Source organism: Tachypleus tridentatus, chromosome 4, assembly GCF_004210375.1.
Source record: "Tachypleus tridentatus isolate NWPU-2018 chromosome 4, ASM421037v1, whole genome shotgun sequence".
Lineage (NCBI taxonomy): Eukaryota > Metazoa > Arthropoda > Merostomata > Xiphosura > Limulidae > Tachypleus > Tachypleus tridentatus.
In genome coordinates, this window is record NC_134828.1 from 85,017,476 (window position 1) to 85,039,793 (window position 22,318).

The following is a 22,318-nucleotide window of genomic DNA, read 5'->3' on the forward strand; positions in this document are numbered from 1 at the left end:
TATAAGTGACGAACTATCCCACAATTCGCCGGTAAAAAGAGTAACCCAAGAGTTGTCGGTGGGTGATGATGGCTAGCTGCTTTCCCTCTAGTCCTGCACTGCTAAAATAGGGACGTCTAACGCAGCTATCTCTCCTGTAACTTTGCGCGAAATTAAAAAATAACTGACGACTTTTAACATCCTTAAACTTTAAAAAGTGAAATACAGTAAACTATTTTTTCCTTACAAATATTGAAATGTTTTGTCCTGGTAAACCAGCCAACTGTTCAGATTTATTTAGTTTCGGTATAGAAAAATCAAATTGCTCAACAAAATATATCCTGTTAGATTTACTGTTATTAAACACCAATTGCAAAAGCTTAGCAATATGAATTAATTTCTTAAAAATGTTAAGTTCTGCGACATTAATTTACGAGTTGGAAAGTAGTAGATTATACTAATAGCAGTAACTCTTGTAACTCAGTGGTGAATCTGAAAAAGTAAACATTAAAAATTGTGTTTCAATGCCCGTAGTAAGCAGAGCATAGATAACCAAGTAGTCCATCCTACAGTTATACACTTAAACAAAAAAAATTAATGTAGTGTTATCTATGAATTAAATAGTGAACTATATCTACTTTATCTTGTTTTCAAAGGCAATCTAATTGTGGGTTTTGGAATGATTTGTAAAAATCTGAACAATTATTCTATTGAATTTGAACAGTTTTATTCTATTAAATCGAAATCAAGGATTTTTCAATAGATAAAATATAGTTCACATATTTGTTGAAATTAATGTCAATGAGTGTAGAAATATAATATGTTTTAATCTAATTGTCTTCCTACAGAAAATCTCTTTGCTGACTACGAAGTTCCATTTGAAATAGTACAATTTGTTGATGGCACTGTTCCGGAGATCCGATTTTCGGATGAAGAGCAAGACGATACGTCCAAAAATTTTAAACGGCATCTTTCGACAATTTTCTCTACCAAAATGAACAAAAATAAACATCAAGATAAGGAAGTATCTGAATTTGGTGTACATAAAACAAAGTACAGGTACTTTTTTTTTAATTATTCTTTGAGCTTTTAAAAGTATTTCTCTTCTTACTTCATGTTACTATACTTAACTAAAAAAAAACAATCTTATCGTTTTATATACCAGAAACTTATAATTTAAAATATGTGGTAAATCTGATACAAAGAAATATCTATGTTTAGTCAATTAGTTAAAGAAATATTAAAGTGAGAAATAAGTTTTCTTCAGATATTTTAATTATCAAAACATAATTTTTACTCATCTATTATCACTTTTTTTTTTACGTTTTACTTATAAGTAGTTAAATTGATTTATCCGTTTGTTTGTAGTAATATCTTTATGGTGTGCTTCTTATGTGACAAATTATATTCCGTGTCTGTAGTTATTAAAATATTCTAACAAAATGACACTAAGCTCATTTACGCTTTAGCGACCTCATGCAGTGGAAAAGATGTAACTGTTTCAACTGATTTTTCCAAATATATGTTCTGTATGTAAGTTGCATTAAGTTTCTAATTATAATGAACTATAATGATTATTTTTATTAATGTTTCAGCCCTAGATACATTCAGTTTCATAGTATTTCGTAGAATTATCACTTAGCTAAAAGCATTTCAGATGTAAGTATATTATTCATAGACAGAGGTGTTGCTAAACACATAAAAGGCTCGAGCCCATAAGCCGGGGCCCGGCATGGCCACGTGGTTTAAGGCGTTCGAGTCGTAGCCTGAGGATGGCGGGTTCGCATCCCCGTCCCGCCAAACATGCTCGCCCTTTCAGCCGTGTGGGCGTTATAAAGTGACGGTCAATCCCATTATTCGTTGATAAAAGAGTAGCCCAAGAGTTGGCGGTGGGTGGTGATGACTAGCTGCCTTCCTTCTAGTCTTATACTGCTAGATTAGGGGCGGTTAGCGCAAATAGCTCTTGAATTGCTTTGCGCGGAATTCGAAAAAAAACAAAAAACGAACCATAAGCCGGGAATTTTCGGCGTTTCAGTATGATATTGATCATGGTTTTCTTCTCTGATTTTGAAGACACCACTTGTGGATTAGCAGAACTGTCAAACAGTGCCTAGCGACCTCTGTGCTCACGGGCATTAATTATGTGAGGAAAAGAGAAGAAATGATCAATATATAAAGTTATTGCATATAATTCGTAGCTTTTAAGATAATAGTTTAAAATGATTTTCTTATAGCAAAGAAACTATCATACAAGATGCTTCTTCTGGTCCACCAATAGTTCGTGTTCACAAAAGTTTCACAACAGACGATGTAGTCGAATTAAGCGGTGCCGACGGCGACTTCAATGATATATCTGATGTCGACGTCCGGTCTGATTCGGATCAGCACTTCAGTGACGGCGAGCTTATCTCTTCAGGTACGAGCTAATCAACGTAACTAAAACGTTGTTATAGATAACATTCGTGTGCTCAAAATAACTCAGATGTCAAAGAGCATTCCCAAAAGAGGCGCTTTTTATGGGTGACACTAGGATATGAAATGTCATATAAAACTGTAAAATAGAGGTAACTAATCACTGCCTTCAATTGAAAAAGTCCAACCACTGTTTGAACACGGGATTAGTCTTAAACATATTTGATAAATTTATAATGAATGTCTTAGAAGCATCCTAAGACGAATTTTTAGTATGTCCATAGTACGTCAGGGTTGTAAAGCTTCTGAAGCTTAAACTGTTTTCTGAGAGGAACTACAAAACAAGTCGGAGTAGGTGACCCTGAAGTATTTTACTTTGTACATTTTAAAGAAACATAATATAAATTATATAAACTAATGTTAGTACACTGAACGCATTTCACCTTATGACTAGGACTTGGTATCATTTAACGGCATATCATTACAATATACAAATATACATTTTAATATGGAAACATAGATATAATACAATTTATAATAATGGCTATTATTAATAGTTATACGGCCCGGTATGGCCTAGCGCGTAAGGCGTGCGACTCGTAATCTGAGGGTACGGGTTCGCGCCCGCGTCGCGCTAAACATGCTCGCCCTCCCAGGCGTGGGGGCGTTACAATGTGACGGTCAATCCCACTATTCGTTGGTAAAAGAGTAGCCCAAGAGTTGGCGGTGGGTGGTGATGACTAGCTGCCTTCCCTCTAGTCTTACACTGCTAAATTAGGGACAGCTAGCACAGATAGCCCTCGAGTAGATTTGTGCGAAATTCCAAAACAAACAAACAAACAATTAATAGTTATTACAAATTATGGTTTATATAGAAGTAATTTACAAATTTACAGACAATGCTGAATCTTATATCTAGTTTAGAATTGAATATTTTGTCGATGATCCAGATTCATGACGAGCTAATTAATTCTAAATTGATAATGTCACACCTTTCTGAAGCTGGTTAGTTTGATTGACCTCATACGGCTGACTTTTATCAAAGTTGAACGGTTTATAATGTTTGAAATCTATAAACGTTCCTGGTCCACTTCTGTAGTTAATCACAATCATATTTTCCTAGGCCTATAGCACACTGAATGTAATTGTACAATAATAATAATAATAATATTTGTCTCTCAGCACGTCGGCCCCCCGCTAGTAGAGCAGTATGTCCACGGATTTACAGCGCTAAAATCAGGGGTTCGATTTCCCTCAGTGGACAAAGGAGATAGCCCGAATGGCTTTGCTGTAAGAAAAACACACACACACTCAGCACGTCAATTTTTATATACCAATCACGCGTGTTTGTGTTTGTGGGTTTTTTATAGCAAAGTCGCATTGAGTTATATGCTTTGTCTACTGAAAGAAATCAAACCCTGATATTAGCGTTGTAAATCTGAAGACTTACCGCTGTCCCAGCGGGGAACTCAATCACGCAAGTTTCTAGAATTGTCAACAATGATCTAGTACGTTTTTGAAATCAAATATTATTGATTCTCACTTTCAAGAATTCTCTACAAATTTCGATAAAATGCGGGACTTGCGCAATACAGAGTTAACAATATACATCACAGGCAAAAAAGAAAACTACACAGAAACAAGTGTAGGCGGTAAAATAAATGTGCAACAGTAAATTCGTTGCATTGGAGATATCCCCACCCCTCAACCATCATTAAATAGTTAACTTTAGTAAGTATTATGAAATTGTTGACTAACTTGAAGTTTAAAGAATTTCTCGGTTTTTTAAAATTGATTTCAAGTTTTACAAAGTGATGAGATAGGAGTTTTCTTGTGAAATTATTTCTTATATACTCGTTATAAGACATGTATATATATTCAGTGTTGTAATATGTTTATCAGCTAGAAGACACATGATGTTATGATGGGGTTGGAATGCTTAGAAAGTTCTAAGTTAACGTCACATTTTTCTTGTACAAGCCAGATTATAAATACAAGATAGCTGCAAAGATAACGGAATGAATCAGTTAGTGGGTTAACTATCGGAGTTAATTACACGTAAGTTGGTTTTACGTTAATTATAGTATTGTTAAAGATATTTGAAAGTCAGTTGTAATATAGGACTACGAGGGCTGTTCAAAAAATACGCGGACTGTTTGAATTACGCGGCTCCAGTTGGTTCCAGGGGAATCCGCTTGGTGTCGCTAGGTTCGCACAGATCAGCTGATTACGACGCCATTTCCCGATTGCAGATATCTTCATTTGTGTATTAGCTACGCGGTTTTACGTGAAATGAGATCTTTTCGTTTGGCGGATTTCAGAATGAATGACCTGAAGGAGCAACGACTTGCTGTGACATTTTGTGTTAAACTTGGAAAATCTGCGACTAAAACTTTTGCTATGCTTAACACGGCTTACGGTGATGTTGCTATAAAGCGTACGGCATGTTTCAAGTGGCATGAACGTTTTAAGGATGGTCGACAGTCCATTGAAGATGATGAGCGTCCTGGACGTCCTTCCACGTCAACTGACGACCCACACGTCGACAAAATCAACACCCTGGTGCGAGCAAATCGACGTCTGACTGTCAGGGAGCTTGCTGAAGAGTGTGGGATATCAGTTGGATCTTGTTACGAGATTTTGACCGAAAAATTGAAGATGCACCGCGTTGCTGCGAAATTTGTGCCTCAGAACTCGTGAGTTTTTGGCCAAACACTCGATCACTGTTCTTCCCCCCTACTCACCTGACCTTGCTCCTTGCAATTTTTTCTTGTTCCCCAAACTCAAAAGACCCTTGAAAGGAAAAAGATTTGAGACGATTCCCGAGATTAAGGCAAATGCGACGAAAGAGCTGGAGGACATTACAAAACAAGCGTACCAGGACTGTTTCAACAAGTGGAAACACCGTTGGGATAAGTGTGTGCGTTGGGGAGGAGAGTACTTTGAAGAGGTCTCAGACCTGTAACTTCTAAATAAAGTACATTTTGTTTTATGACGTCAGTCCGCGTATTTTTTGAACAGACCTCGTACAACAAGCTTACAGCAGTATATAACTTACACGAGTTCAATTCATAGAAGAAAGGTCATAAATTAACGTTATAGTTTAAGTGGTCTGGACTTTAATTATTTTCACTAGATCATTTAAAAGAATCTACCAATGAAATAATAGTGACGCAGCATACCTATAAACATTAATGTCTACTGTATCTATACAATTTTGATAAACTTTAGCAAAAAAATTGCTCTTTTATGAACACATTATGCATGTTTTTGATAGATGGTCATACAGTTATATCTGTGTATCATCGCCCAAATGGTGATGAAAGACGAAGACGACGAAGATATGTGGATGATGTTGATGGCAATGATCTGTCGCTAGAAGATCTGTATACAGCAGATATGGATTACAAACTGGAAGTAAGCTTGTTTTTCCTGAATTCTGTCTCTCAGAACAAGCATAAAGATTTGTTAGTAATTACTGTTCTAAGATCGTCGTATTTATCAGGGTATTTATCATAGGCGATTAAGTGGTTTTGTTTTTATAAAAATAACAGTTACAAGAGAAAAAGCCCTACATACAGGAACCGGATTTTGTTGTGTCAAAGGCCGAAGTTCGTAAGTTTCACGCTGCTTCTCTTATCTCGGAGACATCAAGAGGTTAGTACCTTTAACCGAAGAGCATTATGGTTTGTAGTTATCTTACCTATGAACCTAGTACGTGTGCTTTAGGAGATTGAAAATAATAATCACTTTTAAAGACAAAAGTTGCTGTAAATTTGAAGTTTATTAATTCTTTATAACTTTTAAATAAAAGTAAGGTAACAAGGGCGTTCAGGGTTAAAATAACTTTAAAATTAACTTGTACTTTAAAGTCAATACTGTATACAAAATTGAATAGAAATATTTATAATCATAAATGAGTGCACAAAAAGACTAAAATATTTTATGATTAGCATGTTCTAAATGATCAGTTTAGGATCAGCTCTATTTACAATATTTTTTACATTTCCATTTGTTATTATGAAATTTTTATTTTGTGTCACTTTCCAAATGTTATTTTTTTATTGGTCATTTAACCTACACTGGGTACATTTAGTACTGTATTTATATATTTTTCTTTCAGTGTTTTAGCACAGCACACTATATTTCATGTATTTATATAATATAAGCTATAAATGCTCTTATTTTCCAGAATTTTCGTTGTTATTTTAGTAAATTAAATTTGTTGTTGAATAAATTCAAAGTGAGTAAATGAGATCAGTAATTCACTGTATAAGTTACTGGTTAGATATTTTGTTGTTTTTAAATAGCTGAGCCATGATGGCAGGAGATCCACAGTTTAAAGTTAATGAGTGGCATGTGATTAACACCAGTAGTGTTTTGCCAGAGGAACTCTGGTGGACATAATAGAGGTTTTTAAAACTGTTAGACACCCGCGTCGCGCTAAACATGCTCGCCCTCCCAGCCGTGGGGACGCTATAATGTGACGATCAATCCCACTATTCGTTGGTAAAAGAGTAGCCCAAGAGTTGGCGGTGGGTGGTGATGACTAGCTGCCTTCCTTCTAGTCTTACACTGCTAAATTAGGGACGGCTAGCACAGATAAGCCCTCGAGTAGCTCTGTGCGAAATTTCAAAACAAACAAACTTAGATTTTTTTACATATGGATGTCATTTTCAAAATATTTATGGGCAGTAACGTTAAAGGGCATGAGTTTAAAATATGGAAACTTCAGACATAATTTCAGTGAAAGCAGTATTTTGTCAAGTTGTAGAATAGTTGGCGTAGAAACTGTATAATTGGATGAGTTTAAGAGAATACTGAACACGAATTTTAAGAGATCAAAGCTGGATATAAGAAAAACCAGTTAAGGTGGTAGTAACAAATACCCCTCATTGCTCCTTCAAATGAAATAAACTAGAACAGGATTGCAGTGTTGGTAAAATAATATGTATGTTAAATCTCAAAACCATAATTTTTTATTTAACTAATATTACTGTCCATTTGGATTAATGGAAATATCAGTCAGTAAAATAGCATACATAAACAAAATTCGAAAACTGTTTTACAGTTACAATTTTGATACTATTCAAGAAAACAACTGTATTAATATGTTTTATGGAAACTAATTATGAAGTACATGCAGTTAGAATTAAACCTAGTGGCTCAGTAAAATTAATGAAAATTTCTTATTAAAACAGAAAAGCTGGCTTGGAAGCAGTGAATAATTTGGAGAAAAAAGTTGGTCACCCCTACAGAATTGTCAAACAACTTTTACGATCTGAAGGAGATATATTTGAAGAAAAAGGTAGGAGGTGTAAATTATTGTATTATTATGAAAGGATCACAACAATTATGGTGTGTAAGTTATTTAATTTGTTTTATTGTATTATACAATAAACGTTCAAGATACAAATCTGGATTTTAATCCAAAGTTCCCACCTTAAAAATTCTTGATCCATGATTCTCTAACTGAAAAAGCATCTTTCTCTGAACAATTAAAACTTGCACTGTAGATACACACACACACACATATACGTCAATAAAGTGAGCTTGTAAAAATGCTGAAATCTTTTCCAGCCAATAGCACATAACCCAATATCAGCTGCTGAGTCAAGCTTTAGACAGACAAATAATTGAAGAACCATCTGAATCCAGTATTTTTGTTTTATTTGAATTGTGCTGTACCAGTTGAGATGACAAAGTTCTCTTTTTCTTTTGCACAGCACTTACCACTAATCATCACAGTGTATCCAAATGTATATTTGTAATTTTTAATATTGCAACTAGAAGACTCTGCAAGACTCTGGCAGACTGGGTTTGTGCTCTTATTCTATTTGATAGTGCCTTGAACCCCAAGCTTGTGTCTTTAAAAATCAGAATAGAAAAGAGTGATCAACATCATACTGAAATGCCTAAAGTTTGTATATCTATGGGCCTGAGCCCTGAATCTTTTAACTACATAGTGATATTTCTGATTGTAACTGAAATTTATTCAATCTATTTCAAATTTATTTGAAATTATTGCATCAGGTATCTTACAAAATGCTTATAACTTTTATTATTATAAAATGTAAGCCAACATAAACATCCTCCTACAATCTGTATATAAAAAAAAGGCAGTAATGTTTTCACAGTGTTTAATTTTTAAGCTGGTTGATAAGGAAAGGAAACTTTTTCCTAAATTCACAAATAAACACTATCTATTTCCAATAGGCAAGTTTGAGTAGTTGAACACCAACAATTGATACTAACCTCTTCCTTGAAATTTACATTTTATTCCTCAATCCTTTTTAAGAGATATTAACCTTATTATACATTGTTCAGTCAAGCAGAACATTATCTACTGCTCAGTGACTTTTGAAAATAAACGTTTAAGTTTACACCAACTATTTTCTCAGGTTCTTTAGTTTTAGGAAGCATATATTACAACCTCCAAATATAAATTTTAAGTGTATATATATATTTTTTGTAAACATTGAACACTGTTCTCTTCCACTTCAATCAAACTTATGATTTGCTCCTGTGCATTTATATATGTCTTCACTTTTAACTGATGAACAATATAATAAAAAACATTTTTAAACATTTTTCTTCATATTTACATTCCTACTGGCATTATTAGAAAACAAAATTCGTCATTATTGTTTTATAGACAAAGTAAAAAATCAGAAAATGAGGTGGCTGCAGAATAGAATAATTTTACCTGTAAATCAATTCGGCAAGATCACTGTATTCTTTTAATATTATAACTCTTACTTGTTTCTTTATTTATCAGTTACTTTTTATGATCAGTTAAATTATATAAAACCTTTTATCCCCCTATGGCCTGAGGATGAATTTCTAGAAGGCCATTTGACAGATTCTATGTACAAATCCTTTACTTTGCTATATTTTCCTCTCAGCCACCATTGACAAGACCAATTAATACCAACCTAGCCAGTTATCAGAATATCTCCTCTCTGTAACACTCTGAGGCTTACAATATTTATATTCATTCATATGTATATATATTCTTCTACTTCTTGATGTAAATCATATTTAAGAGTGTTTTTGTTTGCTGAAAAAAAGTTATGTTTACAAACATCACTAGTTCTGGATATTTTTCTGCACATCCAGAGATAAAACTTTCTTTCTCACTTTATCCCATGAGTGCATCTTTACTTTACAGTTTCCCTTTTTTTTTTTTTAATTAATCTTCTTCTGTCTGTGAATTTCAAAAACATTCCCATTATCAGATTACATATTCATTTAACTCATTCAATTCCTTGTGGGTCAGTGATAAGTGTACTGACTTACAACACTAAAATCCAGGGTTTAATTCTCTGTGGCAGACAGACCATAGATAGTCTATTGTATAGCCTTATGCTAAAATAAACTTATTGTTAGTCTCATCAGTAATATTTTAAAACTTACAATAGTTCAAAAAGCTAAAACAAGAGACCTATTAATCCATCTCGTCCATCCCATACTCTAAACAAAAGCTATTTTAAAAACATTTAAAGGTAGCCCTTATCATTCATACAGTTATCAAGTTCTCTCTTAAACTCACTCAAATTTATTTTCTCCACAACATTAAAAAGTAACCCATTTCAGAGGCCAACTGCCCTTTTAGAAAAATAAAACTGTTCCCTATTCCTTATTCTCACTGGTAAATATGAAAAAAGATGATGAATCAACATTATCATTTCCCTATATGATCTTACACATATAAATCAAATCCCCCTCTAACTCTTGTTTTTTGAAGATAAAACAGTCTGAAAGATTTTATCTTCCCCTGCATGACAACCTCTCCATCCCAGGTACCATTCCAGTAACTTTTCTCTAACCCTTTCCAACAATTCAACATCTTTCTTAAAGTGCTGAACATAACATTCCAAATGAAGCTTAACCAGTGACCACCTATACAATAAAATTATAACCTCTTAAGACTTGTATTCAATATTTCTGTAGATACAACCTAAAATCTTATTTGCCCTACTATTAGCAACAGCACACTGCTTGGATGGCTTAAGAGACTTATCAACTGCTGCATCAAAATCTCTTTCTTTCATGACACTGTTAATGTTATTTCCCTCCAAATTATGACAGCCAACATATCTTGCATTTATTATAATTAAAGCCCATCTGCTATTTATTTCTCCAACTCACTAAATGATCTAAATCCTGTTGCAAATCAGCAGCATCCTCTTCACAGCTAGCAACACTCATGACCTTAATGTCATCAGTAAATTTGAGTCATTTATTAACCATTCCTTCATTTATGTCTTTGAAAGAAATCAGAAAAGAGAAAGTGCCCTGAGACTGAGCTCTTAGGTATCCCACTTGTGACATTAATCCATATTGATTGAACACTTTTCAACAACCCTCTGCTTATTTTCTCAACCACTGTTCTATCCAGTTAGTTAACTTATCCCCCACACCTATAGAGATACTATTTTTACAAGCTCTTTATGTAGCACCTTGTCAATGGCTTTCTGAAAATTCAAATGCATCAAATCTATGACCTTACCTTCATCTACATAAGTATTTACCTTTTTAAAGAATGTCAAAAGATTTCTAAGGCAATATCTTAATGAAATCGTATTTACTATCCAATAAAATTCTAAACTTTGTTAAATGACTTTGCAAAACATCTTTTATCTGAATATTTAAAACTTTTCCCACAACTGATGTAAGGCTAATGGGTTAACCAATGGGACAATTTTTATCACCTTCTTTGAAAAAAGGAATGACATTATATAACTTCCAATCCTTTGGCATCTGTCTGCTATTCAAGGACTGACAAAAAAAAGTAGTAAGTAGCCCATATATCCAATCTTTAAACTCCTTCAAAAATCTTGGGGAAATATTATCTGGCCCAGGAATCTTATCATTTTTAGACTTCCAAATGTTTTTCTTAACAGGGTCAGAATTAATGCAGCCATATTTTCCAACTCTGCTTTCATCTATCAACTGTTGAAGATGAGGAATATTGCCTAGATTTTCACTAGTAAAAACCAAAGACAGAGCAAAACTTAATAACCCAAACATTTCACAGCTACCAGATACAAGCCATCCTTTAACATTCCTCATGAACCCAACCCCCAATGTAACATTTTGATTACCCTTAATATACTTTACAAAAATCATTTTCTCATACATCCCTTTTATATTCTAATTTACTGTTTCACCAACTTTCTTGATCTTTAATACTCTACGAGATCTCCTGCCATCCCAGTAAATTTAAATTTCTTAAATTTGTGATGCTTTTCTTTAATTTTGCTTCTTACACCCTTTGTGAACAAACTTCTTTTTTTTTTTTTACTTGTAGTCATCCTTTTCTTTCTATAGAAATATGTTTATTCTGAATATTTAAAGATTTATCCTTAAAAGTGTTCCACATTTGGTCACTTTCTTCAAATAACTCAGCTGTCCAATTCACAACAGATAATTCATATGACATCCCTTCAAAATTTGTAACCCAAATACCATTATTCCTGATCTCTATGTGTGGTAGAACATCACACCAAGTTGAGCAATGATCTCTTGCATGTAGATGTTCTCCAACTTCCACTTTTTCAACAATTTCTGTATTAGAAATTAACAATAAACCTAAAATACTACTGTTTCTGTTACCAACAAGTGGGGCTTCTTTGAACCATTTTTGCATCTTTTTGAAATTTCAAAGAAAGCAAAGGGTAAAATATGTCATGACATATCACAGCAACGAGAATAAAACTGATGTGCTTTCTCTTTTATTTTTACTGTGTTGAAAGTAACCCATTGGTGGGGTTGCTTTGAACAACTGTATTAAACATTGATGGACCAATGGTTACAATAACATCAGAATGAGTTTTTAAAAATAGTGTGTTAAATATCATATTTAAACAATGAAAATTTCACAAGAAAATATCTTCCTTAAATTTGTCAAACATTTTAATATGAGCTATGGATAAAAAAACTAATTTTCTTAAATCTAATAGAAGTCATTCAGATATGATATATTTGAACTTGGAAATCAGTTCTTCTGTTAAGATACATTTACTGCAAAGTCTTCAAATATTGTTGCAACTCATTCTCAAGGAATAAAAGTTCTCTCCTTCTGCCTCTAAGTGCTTTTTTTGTCTGATCTTGACAATAATATCCTCTATAAGGATATGAATTTGAATGGGACTTTTTGGACAGCTGCACAATAATCATTTCATGATTTTTTAATCTTTATTTGTTGACTCAGTTGATGTAATTTTGGTTATGCAAAACGTCATTGACTTCTTGGAGTTAAATTTTACTAAATATACCTCTGTTGAATTTTTGTTTTTTCCTCACCTCATGTTCATTGCCAATAGCATCAATAATGATGACTCTTTAAGTACTTAGAACTAATTTCAAAGTTACTCAGGTATTAATCATAAATAATTGGGAAAAAATGATTAATGTGTGTAGTCACATATGACAAAAAGGTAGTTGAAGTTAAATAAGTGACAAACTGCACTGATATTCACACTGTACCATCATGATGTTTTAACTTCTGCAAAAGTTACACTTACTCCTATGGAAATGAAAGTTTTTTGTTTTGTTTTGTTTTTTAGCATGTGGTGTCTGCTATGGAGAGGTTTTTGTAGGAGTAGTATAACTTGTTCTTTATGATGAAAATTTTAGTAACATATAAAATTTATATAAAGTTAAAGTATCTAAATTGAACATTGAAATTTAGAAATATTGAGTTGGAATTAATGTGGAACAAAATATTTTTGATTTTAATGTTCAAAACCACCCCAGCATTCAAAGAAGTTCCATTTGACTGTAGGTTCCTTGACCAACTGGCAAAGAAAACTATCTTGAACAGGTTCCAAAACATTTTTCCCTCATGGTTTGCCTCTGACATTTCCCAATCTATATGCTTGAAATTAAAATCCCCTTGATTATGACCTCATTAATGGCTAAAATCTTAATGTCACTGTAAAGTTTCTTACTAATTTCATTGGTATCATCCACTTGTCTGTAACAGATTTCTACTAAAAGCCTTTTCCCTTTATATTTGCTAATAGAGACCTAAATGGATTCTATCTCCCTGCTATTATCTTTGACATCCTCAACTTCAGTGGGATATAACTCATATTTTACATGTAAAGCCACTTCTCCCCATCTCTTTAGTGCTTTATCCATACTAAATAACCTATATACAAGTGTATCAAAGCAATTTCTGTCATTCAGTTATTCCCATTGTATCAAAATCCTCCATTCCTTGTAGCTCTAAAGTCATATATTTTATTTTTTTATACTTCTAGCATTACAATAGTAACAATTAAACCTATCCTTAGAAATACTTCTATTCTCATTCCCTATGCTAAATGTTTCTCTACCTCATTCTTTTTTTTTCATTTAGTTTATTATGGCCCTTATCACCCTCTATTCCTAATTTAAATCTTTCTTTAGAGTTGAGTTTAATAGCCCTTGGAAATAATTCAAATTTAAATGTAAACCATCCATTCCAAAAAATTTCCTTTTCCAAATGAATTAATACCACAAGTCCAATCAACTTACATATCTACTCATTCTTACGTATTAACCGAAGACTAGCATTTAGCCCTAATGACCTACTCATAATTTCATCCCCACAATTAATGCTGGATGGTGTCCTTGACACAATTAGGGAATGGACTTTTTCTTTAAATGCCTTTATCATCTGTCTGTACTTATTAATTATCTCCTCTGACCTACCTTTCTCTACATTATAAGCCCTTACATGCACAACAAAAACTGCATCAGTGTTAGCTTCCTTTATTATATTTCTAACTCTGTCAATTATATCCTCCACTTGTACCCATGGGTAGCATAATTAATTATTTTCTCCCTATTTACTGCATAGACTATCCTATCCACATGTCTTGTCAGGGGATCATCTATAATTATATCCTCAAGTTTGTCATCCACGTTATTTTGAGAACCTTTTGTTTTCCTTCCCTCTAGTAGTTTATTATCTACATAAGCCAAGGGATGAAATCTGTTGTTCAGTAGCATATGCTCATTACAAATAAATTCACTGCTTTTATTTTAACCCTAATCAATTACTTTTATTTTTAACCCTATTAGTACTCTTTCTAACTTCCTGAAAATCATTGTTATACAAAATTGTAGTCATATATTTAAACTTGTATTATAAGGATACACAGATCTAATAATTTACTTAATTTTTACCAATTGTTTGTAGATTTAATTTATAAATTTATATGTTTATGTTTAAATCATTATTTTATATGATACTAGGTAACGCAAATTTTGTTCCTGGATAGTATGTTATTTCTTAATTTCTTATGTTGTAAAAGTACAGAAAATGGCTATTATTCCCTTCAAACTTTGCTTTTGTGACATGGATAATGTAACTTAGAAATTAACCTATTTTCTATGTAAAACGGGCAAATTTGCACATTTTCATTTACATAAGGTCTGAATAAAACAACATATGAATCAAGATTTACATGTATTTATACTAAAGTTACACAGAAATGTTTAGAAGTGAGTAGTTTTTCGAGATTTGTGACTGTAATGTAAATCACTTTCATGTATCAGCCCCCAAATATAATCTCCCATCATGTTTTTCGTTATACACTCCTTGGTAGCAGCGTTCAAAGTCCAGTATATCTTGGTGGAAGCACTCGCCTTGCTCCTTTGAGTGTGCTCCTTGTTCTCCTTAAATTTATCAAGATGAGCATCAAGGATATGGACTTTCAGGGAGTCTGCAGCCTATTTTGCCGTAGTTTTTCACCGGAGCCTCAACGGTTCCATATATTTTTCGGCATTGTGATTGCTCAAGAAGCCCCCAAACCACTACGACAAAGCTGCCCCAAGCTTTTATTTCCTTCCTACTGAGCTTCTTGGGGAATTTTGTGTACTCCAGGATCTTTATTTTTGGTCCAACGAAGACACCAGCTTTGACCTTTGCCTCAGACAGCTTAGGGAAGAAGTTTTGAAAGTACTTGAAGGCTGCAGACTCTTTATCAATAGCTGTGACAAGTTGTTTCATAAGACCCAATTTCATGTGTAATGGTTGAAACAACACCTTCTGGAGGTCCACTAGTGGCTCACACTTGACATTGTTTGTCCCCACAGAGAAGTCAGTCTGTTGCGGCCAGTGCTTCCTGTTGTAGTGCACTGCAGTGTCTCCCTGCTGTCCCAAAGGCAAAGATAACAGGGAAACTTGGTAAAGCCTCCTTTGAGATGCATCAGGAATGCCACCATTTTTAAGTCTCCAATAACCTCCCAGCCATACTCATCATACTTCAAAGCTTCTAGCAAGGACTTGATGCTGTTGTATTCCTTGTTGAGGTGTACCGAATTAGCCAGGGGAAGAGACAGATACCTATTCCTGTTATAGAGCAGTGCAGCTTTGGGGCTTCTGGATGAGCTATCAGTAAAGAGACACCACTCGATAGGGTTACAGGCAATTCCAATTGCCTCGCACAGACTGGATACATTGTGGCAGAAACAGAGCCCATCTTGACGAATGAAGAAGCTTGAAAAATGTCTGTGACACTTTCTCTGACTTGTGGCTTGCACACTTTCATCTAACAATTTCCACTCCTTGGGCCTAGATGTCAAAAGCTCAGCATTCTACTTTGTTAGACCAAGATCTCTGATCAAGTCATTGAGGACTCTTTGGTTGGGGTAGTATGGGTTTCTCTCACCAGCTGCACCTCTGAAATTGTAATCTGTATCTTCAACATCTACCTCCTCTTCTGATTTGCTACTCTCTTCTGAGGATGGCTGCTTTCTCTCTGGCAGAGTGGGTACAGGAAGCTCAAAGCAGTGTGGCACTGGATGATGGAAGGTCGAAATACATAATAATAAATGCATTCTTGACAGATCGACGTTTGGAAGGGTCTACCATGCAGAAGTAGCAGTTGCTTGAGTAGTCAGTGGGTCCACACCAAGTTCTTGAAATAGCAAATTTCATGGGTCTCTTTTTCCCCTCTTTACTATCCTATAAAAGAGCAAAATAAAATTATTATGAAGAATAAATTTATTTCATCCACAACTAATGTGTAAGAAGTTCATGCAAAATATTTTATATGTGATATTCTTTTTATACTATTGGAAATTAAAAAAATAAATTAATTAAAAGATATTTAAATTTTAAAAGGTCTAAAATTTGTATTATATAAAACCTTACTATTCAAGCAACCAAAAATTGCCCGTCTTATCGTCTAGAGTATTTTTGCAGTGCTCGCAGGTAAAATGAGGTACCCAGGGTTTGTCTTGATCCCCAACAAGCATGCCAAAATATGTCTTGTAGTCTTCACACATTTTAGCAAATGTTGTCACAAAGTACTTTTTTGCTCTTGTTTTGATAAATTGGCCACATACACAGCAGAATGCATCTGGAGAATGCTCACAGCTTCTTGATGCCATCTCTGATGACATCAAATAGGTCTACATGTTCATTTAAGCAGCTAGAACCAAACTGAAGTGGTGAATGGTGAGCCCCTGTATATATATTACTATGGAAAGTTCTAGAAAATTCTCATAAGTTCTACAACATTCTTGAAAATTCTCTCTCAGCTACACAACACTGAATCTACCTGGAATGTTCTGGAAAATGGGTAAATTTGAAAATTTCATTACCCATGTCACAAAAGCAAAGTTTGAAAAGAAAAACAGGTCTTTTCTATTTACTTTAGGCATAAGCAATTGAGAAATAACACTTTTGACCAGGAACAAGAAAAAGTAAAAATTTTATTACATAGTGTAATTGAAAATGAATAAGAATGAACTATAAGTTTCTGTTTGCATTAGTTTTCATAATTAAATTGACTTTCTTGATTATTAGTTGAAAAGGTGATGCAAATTGTTGGGCTTGAACATCAACTACCGGATTCTATGTCATCCAAAAAATGGGTTAGAGCAGTGCAGAGCACTTTCACCTCTAAGGTACATGAACACTATCATTCATTTTCCTGCATTGTCAGCTTTTGTCATTTCCATAGCTTTATTTTGTAATATGCTTAATGATATTGTAGCTCTTGTTTATTCTTTTATTGTTCATGTAACAAAAGTTTTAACTAAGTAAGAAATTAATGGGCAAGTTGTTTTTATAGAATACTTGTACATTAATATATGAACAGTTTATGTTTCTAAACAACAATATATTCATATTAGTTTTGTGATAATATGAAATCCTTCAGTTTCTGTTCTCATTCTAAAAAACGTTATTAGTCTTAAGACATTTTATATTCAACCATTCTTCTTTATAATGATATCACTTGTATTACGCTTTAAACTTTTAATTTTGTATATATATTTTATGAACTTTCTTATTATACCTTTTGATTGGAATTTGTTTTCTGTTCATTATTATTTGGTATCATAAACTTCATCTTTCAAGGTAATTTACTTAAAAATATGTAGTAATAATTTTATTTGTCCTTCCCAAATTCTTTACAATCATCTTTATAATAACACTACTATCAATGCACACTCATTATTAAAAATAGAAAAATACCATATTTTAAGGAAGACATTTCATTTCCTGTTCTAAAGTATTTTTTCCTGCAAGCTGAGGCTTATCTGTTATGTTATGATAATTCTGAAAGTTTCTGTAACTTTCTCAACTTACTTGATAATTTTGCTGTTTGTATATTTATTAAGATTTATATCTAAATCATGCCATATTCATTACAAAGAGTGTTCTGTGAAAATTATGTAAGTTAGTTTATTAAATTTAGAAAATGTTTCACATTCTGGAATATTGTTGTTTATAATAGCATTCTATGCCATAAATATAAATGGTTTGCTATTACCTAAACTTTGTGCCCCTTGGTGTGGATTCCTGTACGTGGTGAGGGGACCTCCCAGGGAAGGTTCTGTTCTTTCAGTTTACCTCTTCTGAGATCTAAACATCCACCCACGTATTTGTTGTGCATGGCAACCTGTGGAGGGAAGGAGAGGATCCTGGTGGTTGAGGGGTCCAATTCTAACACACCACTTTGGCCTTGACTTCATGTAGTCGGCTGGTCCACTCGGGCTAGGGTCAACCAAGTACCAGTGTTGGATGTTCTCAACAGGTGTTGTGGACATTATATCTGATGCTGGTGTTTGGGTATAGTGCTCACGAAACCCTGGTGTTGCTGCAGTCTACTTGTTTGACATTGTAGTGCATCCCCTCATAGGGCTCCATGGTGGGTGGGGTCAATGAGCACCAAAATTTCCCTTTCTTTCTTATGGATACTCCTATTAAAAATCTAAATAAAATAGTGAAAAAACAGTCTATAGGTAAACGACCATGCCTTGAAGATTCTGAGCAGCAATCCTCACCATCCATACCACCTGTTGTACTTCATTTTCTTATATTGCACTAACTTTCTGACAAACCTTTAGGGCAGGTGTCTCCCTTTTTCATTCAGAAGGGACTAGGGTTACTTGCTGGCTCTCCAAAGTCAGTAAAAAAGCTTAGATCTGGTGACATATTGGTGGAAACATCCACATCTCAACACAGTGAACTCCTGTTGCATTCAAAGGCAATTGGGGATATACCTAAAAAAGGTTACACCTCATGCTACTTTGAATTCATCATGAGGAGTTATTGTTGAGAGGGATTTGAAGAACATCCCATAGTCGGAGATTCTCGCTGGTTTCTCCACCCAAGGAGTTTCTGCAGTGAGGCATATCTCCACTCATAAATACGAAATTATGGTGCCGACCAATATCCTCATTCTGACATTTACACCAACACACCCACCTGCCACTATCAACACAGGTTATCTTAATTGCAGGGTATGGCCATACATTCCAGACCCTTTCCAATGTTTCCAGTGTCAGCAGTTTGATCACTCAAAGACATCATCACGTGGTTCCTTGAAGTGTGCTCGTTGCATTGGCAAGGATCATGGTACCTATGAGTGTGAAATGGATCCTTATTGCATCAATTGCAATAGCTCTCACCTGTCCTACTTTTGTTATTGCCCTAAATGGTTGGAAGAAGAAGATGTGCAACATTTGAAAATGATTCATAACATTACCTATCCTGAGGCTCGAAAATTGCTGTCCACCACCTCATCTTGGATGTATGCTGCTACACTTCATTCCACAGCTACTGTGGGAATGCAGACAGATCTCTCTGTGTCTCCTAAAGAATCATTCTCCAAACACATGAAAAGTCTTTTAACCTCCATGGTAAAGAAAGTTGATAAATCAACTTCGACACCTATCTCTGTCCCTTATATACAATACATTCCACCAAGCCTCAAGATCCACATCCTTTGGTTCCAGGTACAGGCATTTCCACAGATCCATCTTCCTCTCTAATCCAAAGATGCAAAACAATCATTCGTTCACCTCCTCAGTCTCTGGAATCCCCTTCCAACAGCAAAGACCTGCCCAATCCACCCAGGGCAGGATCCATAGAGGTCAATAGATTTCCCAAGGAAAGTAAGGAAAAAGACGTGGTTGTAAACAGAAGGGTTCTCCACCCAATTTGCCTACACATAAATAAAAATGGCCACCCTGATACAATGGAACTGTTGAGGTTCACATTATAATCTGAATGGCATCATCTGAATGATGCCTGGGGTCATGTTTTCCTTCCTCAATGGGCCATGCTTTTTCAGACCAGATGGTCTGCCATTGCTCCTTTTGGCCTTCGTATCCATGCACAGATGGATGAATTGGGTCTGTCCTTGGATAACATTGCTGTATCCACTGGTCAGCCCATCCCACCATGGCTTCTTACAGTCCCAAATTGTGACTTATCTTTAAGTCATCTGAGAAAAGTAGACACCCCTGATTGGAAATACTGTCTGCTATTTGCTGAACATCTTTCGAACCATCCTTCCATTTCTATTTATATAGGTGTTTCGAAATCATGTGACTACTTGGGCTCTGCCATGGTTTGTTGTGGTTTGGTGGTTGTGCGCAAAATCCCCTCTATAGCTTCTGTGTTCACTGCTGAACTGTATGCCATTTCTTTTACCCTGGATCACATAGAAGCTAAACAGTACTTGAACTGCATGATTTATACTGACTCACTTAGTTCTCTACTGGCCCTGGAATCGCTTCAGGTTGGTTCACACCCTGCTCTCACCAATATTCAAAACTGACTGGCCCATTTCTCTTTAACAACTACTTCTATCCAGTTTTTTTGGATACTGGGCCACATTGGTATTCGCGGGAATGAGCTCGCCAACAATGCAGCTAAGTCTATCTGCTCTGGCACTATAATCGCTGTGCCTGTCCCATACATGGACTATGGTCCTGTATTCAAGGCTCAGCTCTGTGCCAGCTGGTAGTTGACTTGGAGTGAGCAATGCAAAAACAAGCTTTTCCAAATAAAACCCTTTATTGGACTTTGACCATCTTGTTCCCGTAAGGATCGAAAAGAGGAAGTTGTTCTAACTAGACTACACATTGGTCACAGTTTTTTAACTCATCGTTTTCTTTTACCTGGGACTGACATACCAGTGTGTTGTCTTTCTAACACTCAGATCACAATAAGCCACATTTTACTTCCTTGTCATCATTATGATTCACAATGACAGCACCATTTTAAGCATGTTCTGTCCCAAGGTTTGTTCATAACGTCAGACAGTGTTATTGGTGATAGTGACACTGTCCACCTTGGTAATGTTTTTAGTTTTTTATAGGCCATTAATCTTTTTAATGCCATTTAAGTTTTTTAATTTATACTTTACACCTTTGTAATGTGGCTCTCTTTTAAAAAGCACAGTTCAACTAGTTCAATTTGAAATTAGAAACTGACCATAACATTAAGTAACTCGAAACCAGGACTGGAAAGGCCAACTTCAGGTGACTGACAGTGATTTTTGTACTTACCTGTTAGTCTTTCTGGCAAGTTACAATTATTACAGTCACGCTACAGAAAGTCCTTTACAACTTGAATTACTGTAGTTTTTCTCTTGACATTGTAGACTAGATGTACACATTGGTTTTATGCTATTTATTTTTTTTAACATTGTTTTGTTTTACCTTAATTTCCTTTTATGAATTTTACTGAATTTACTTTTACCTTTTTACCGGATTTTGTCACAGATAGCCTAGATGCTTTGTGCCATAAAACACTAAATCAACCAACCAACCTAAAATTTGTTTTACACTGGCTCTTTTCTTTGTTTCTCAAATGAAACATATATTAATCTAAGAGTGAGTAAGTTACACAAAATTAAAAGATAACTAGTGAGTTAGTGAAAGGCTGAATGTAATTATAATATCTGTATTTATGGGTGTGTGTACAAAAATAATTTTGCCCCCAGAAGTTTCTTCAAACATGAATGAAGTGATTTTCTTAATAAAAACTAAAATTCTCTAATCATTTTTCTATTTGTATTATAAATGTATTTTATATCAATGTTTTATGTATTTTTCTATAGGTTTTAAAACGTACTTGCAGCCTAACGGACTTTCAGAGATGCTTGACTGTCTTACAACTGATCACTTTAACTGGTGGAGTTCGAGCAGAAACAGTAGGTTTCAATGTTCTAACACTATACTAATATTATATTATATGAGGACAGACAGTATGTATTTTGCAAGTAATTCTAGATTAAACCTGATGTGTATCAATTTGTTTTTTTATTTGGTGCATTATACATTGGAATGTTCTAGGAAGTTATTTTGAGATGATTGTTTATTAGTTTTATAGCAGCAGAGTACTGTACATATATTATTTATATTTTCAGGTGAAACTTTTTTTAATTTTTGTTTATGCATTTACTTACAACAGGTAGTATTTGATTATTTGACTCTTACTTCTGGAGTGAAATTCTCAGAGGAACAGCAGCTTTTGGTTATTAGACTTCTAGAGTCAATTGACAATCCATCCAAGAACTTTATCTGGAAGATTTTAAAATACTACCAAGACCTAAAAAGAAAAATTCTCACCTTGCTAACCATCTGCTAGAAGGACTAGGCTCTCTAGGAAGTAGAGTGAAACATG

General features: G+C 34.4%; 2 protein-coding genes across 2 annotated transcripts in view; both read left to right on the forward strand.

Annotated features, from left to right (window-relative positions):
* The window catches only part of LOC143248158 (uncharacterized), a 23,581-nt gene extending 12,228 nt beyond the window's left edge, over positions 1-11,353 (forward strand). Inside the window, exons 5-9 of the mRNA XM_076496589.1 lie at positions 828-1,038; positions 2,214-2,395; positions 5,669-5,808; positions 5,946-6,048; positions 11,298-11,353. Of these exons, the coding sequence (XP_076352704.1) occupies positions 828-1,038; positions 2,214-2,395; positions 5,669-5,808; positions 5,946-6,048; positions 11,298-11,353 (692 nt within the window). The remainder of the gene's footprint in view (positions 1-827; positions 1,039-2,213; positions 2,396-5,668; positions 5,809-5,945; positions 6,049-11,297) is intronic.
* On the forward strand, positions 7,573-22,284 carry LOC143249604 (uncharacterized). The gene is made up of 4 exons (XM_076499738.1): positions 7,573-7,699; positions 17,201-17,301; positions 21,753-21,845; positions 22,106-22,284. Exons 2-4 carry the CDS (start codon positions 17,212-17,214, stop codon positions 22,280-22,282), a joined length of 360 nt encoding a protein of 119 aa, XP_076355853.1. The 5' UTR covers positions 7,573-7,699; positions 17,201-17,211; the 3' UTR covers positions 22,283-22,284.
* Positions 22,285-22,318: the final 34 nt, after the last annotated feature.

Excerpts from the sequence above, each read along its gene's own strand:
- LOC143249604 (XM_076499738.1), top strand. The coding sequence starts at position 17,212 with ATGCAAATTGTTGGGCTTGAACATCAACTACCGGATTCTATGTCATCC. Across the intron at positions 17,302-21,752 it reads AGAGCACTTTCACCTCTAAG|GTTTTAAAACGTACTTGCAG; the intron begins GTACATGAACAC and ends ATTTTTCTATAG. Across the intron at positions 21,846-22,105 it reads GTGGAGTTCGAGCAGAAACA|GTAGTATTTGATTATTTGAC; the intron begins GTAGGTTTCAAT and ends TACTTACAACAG.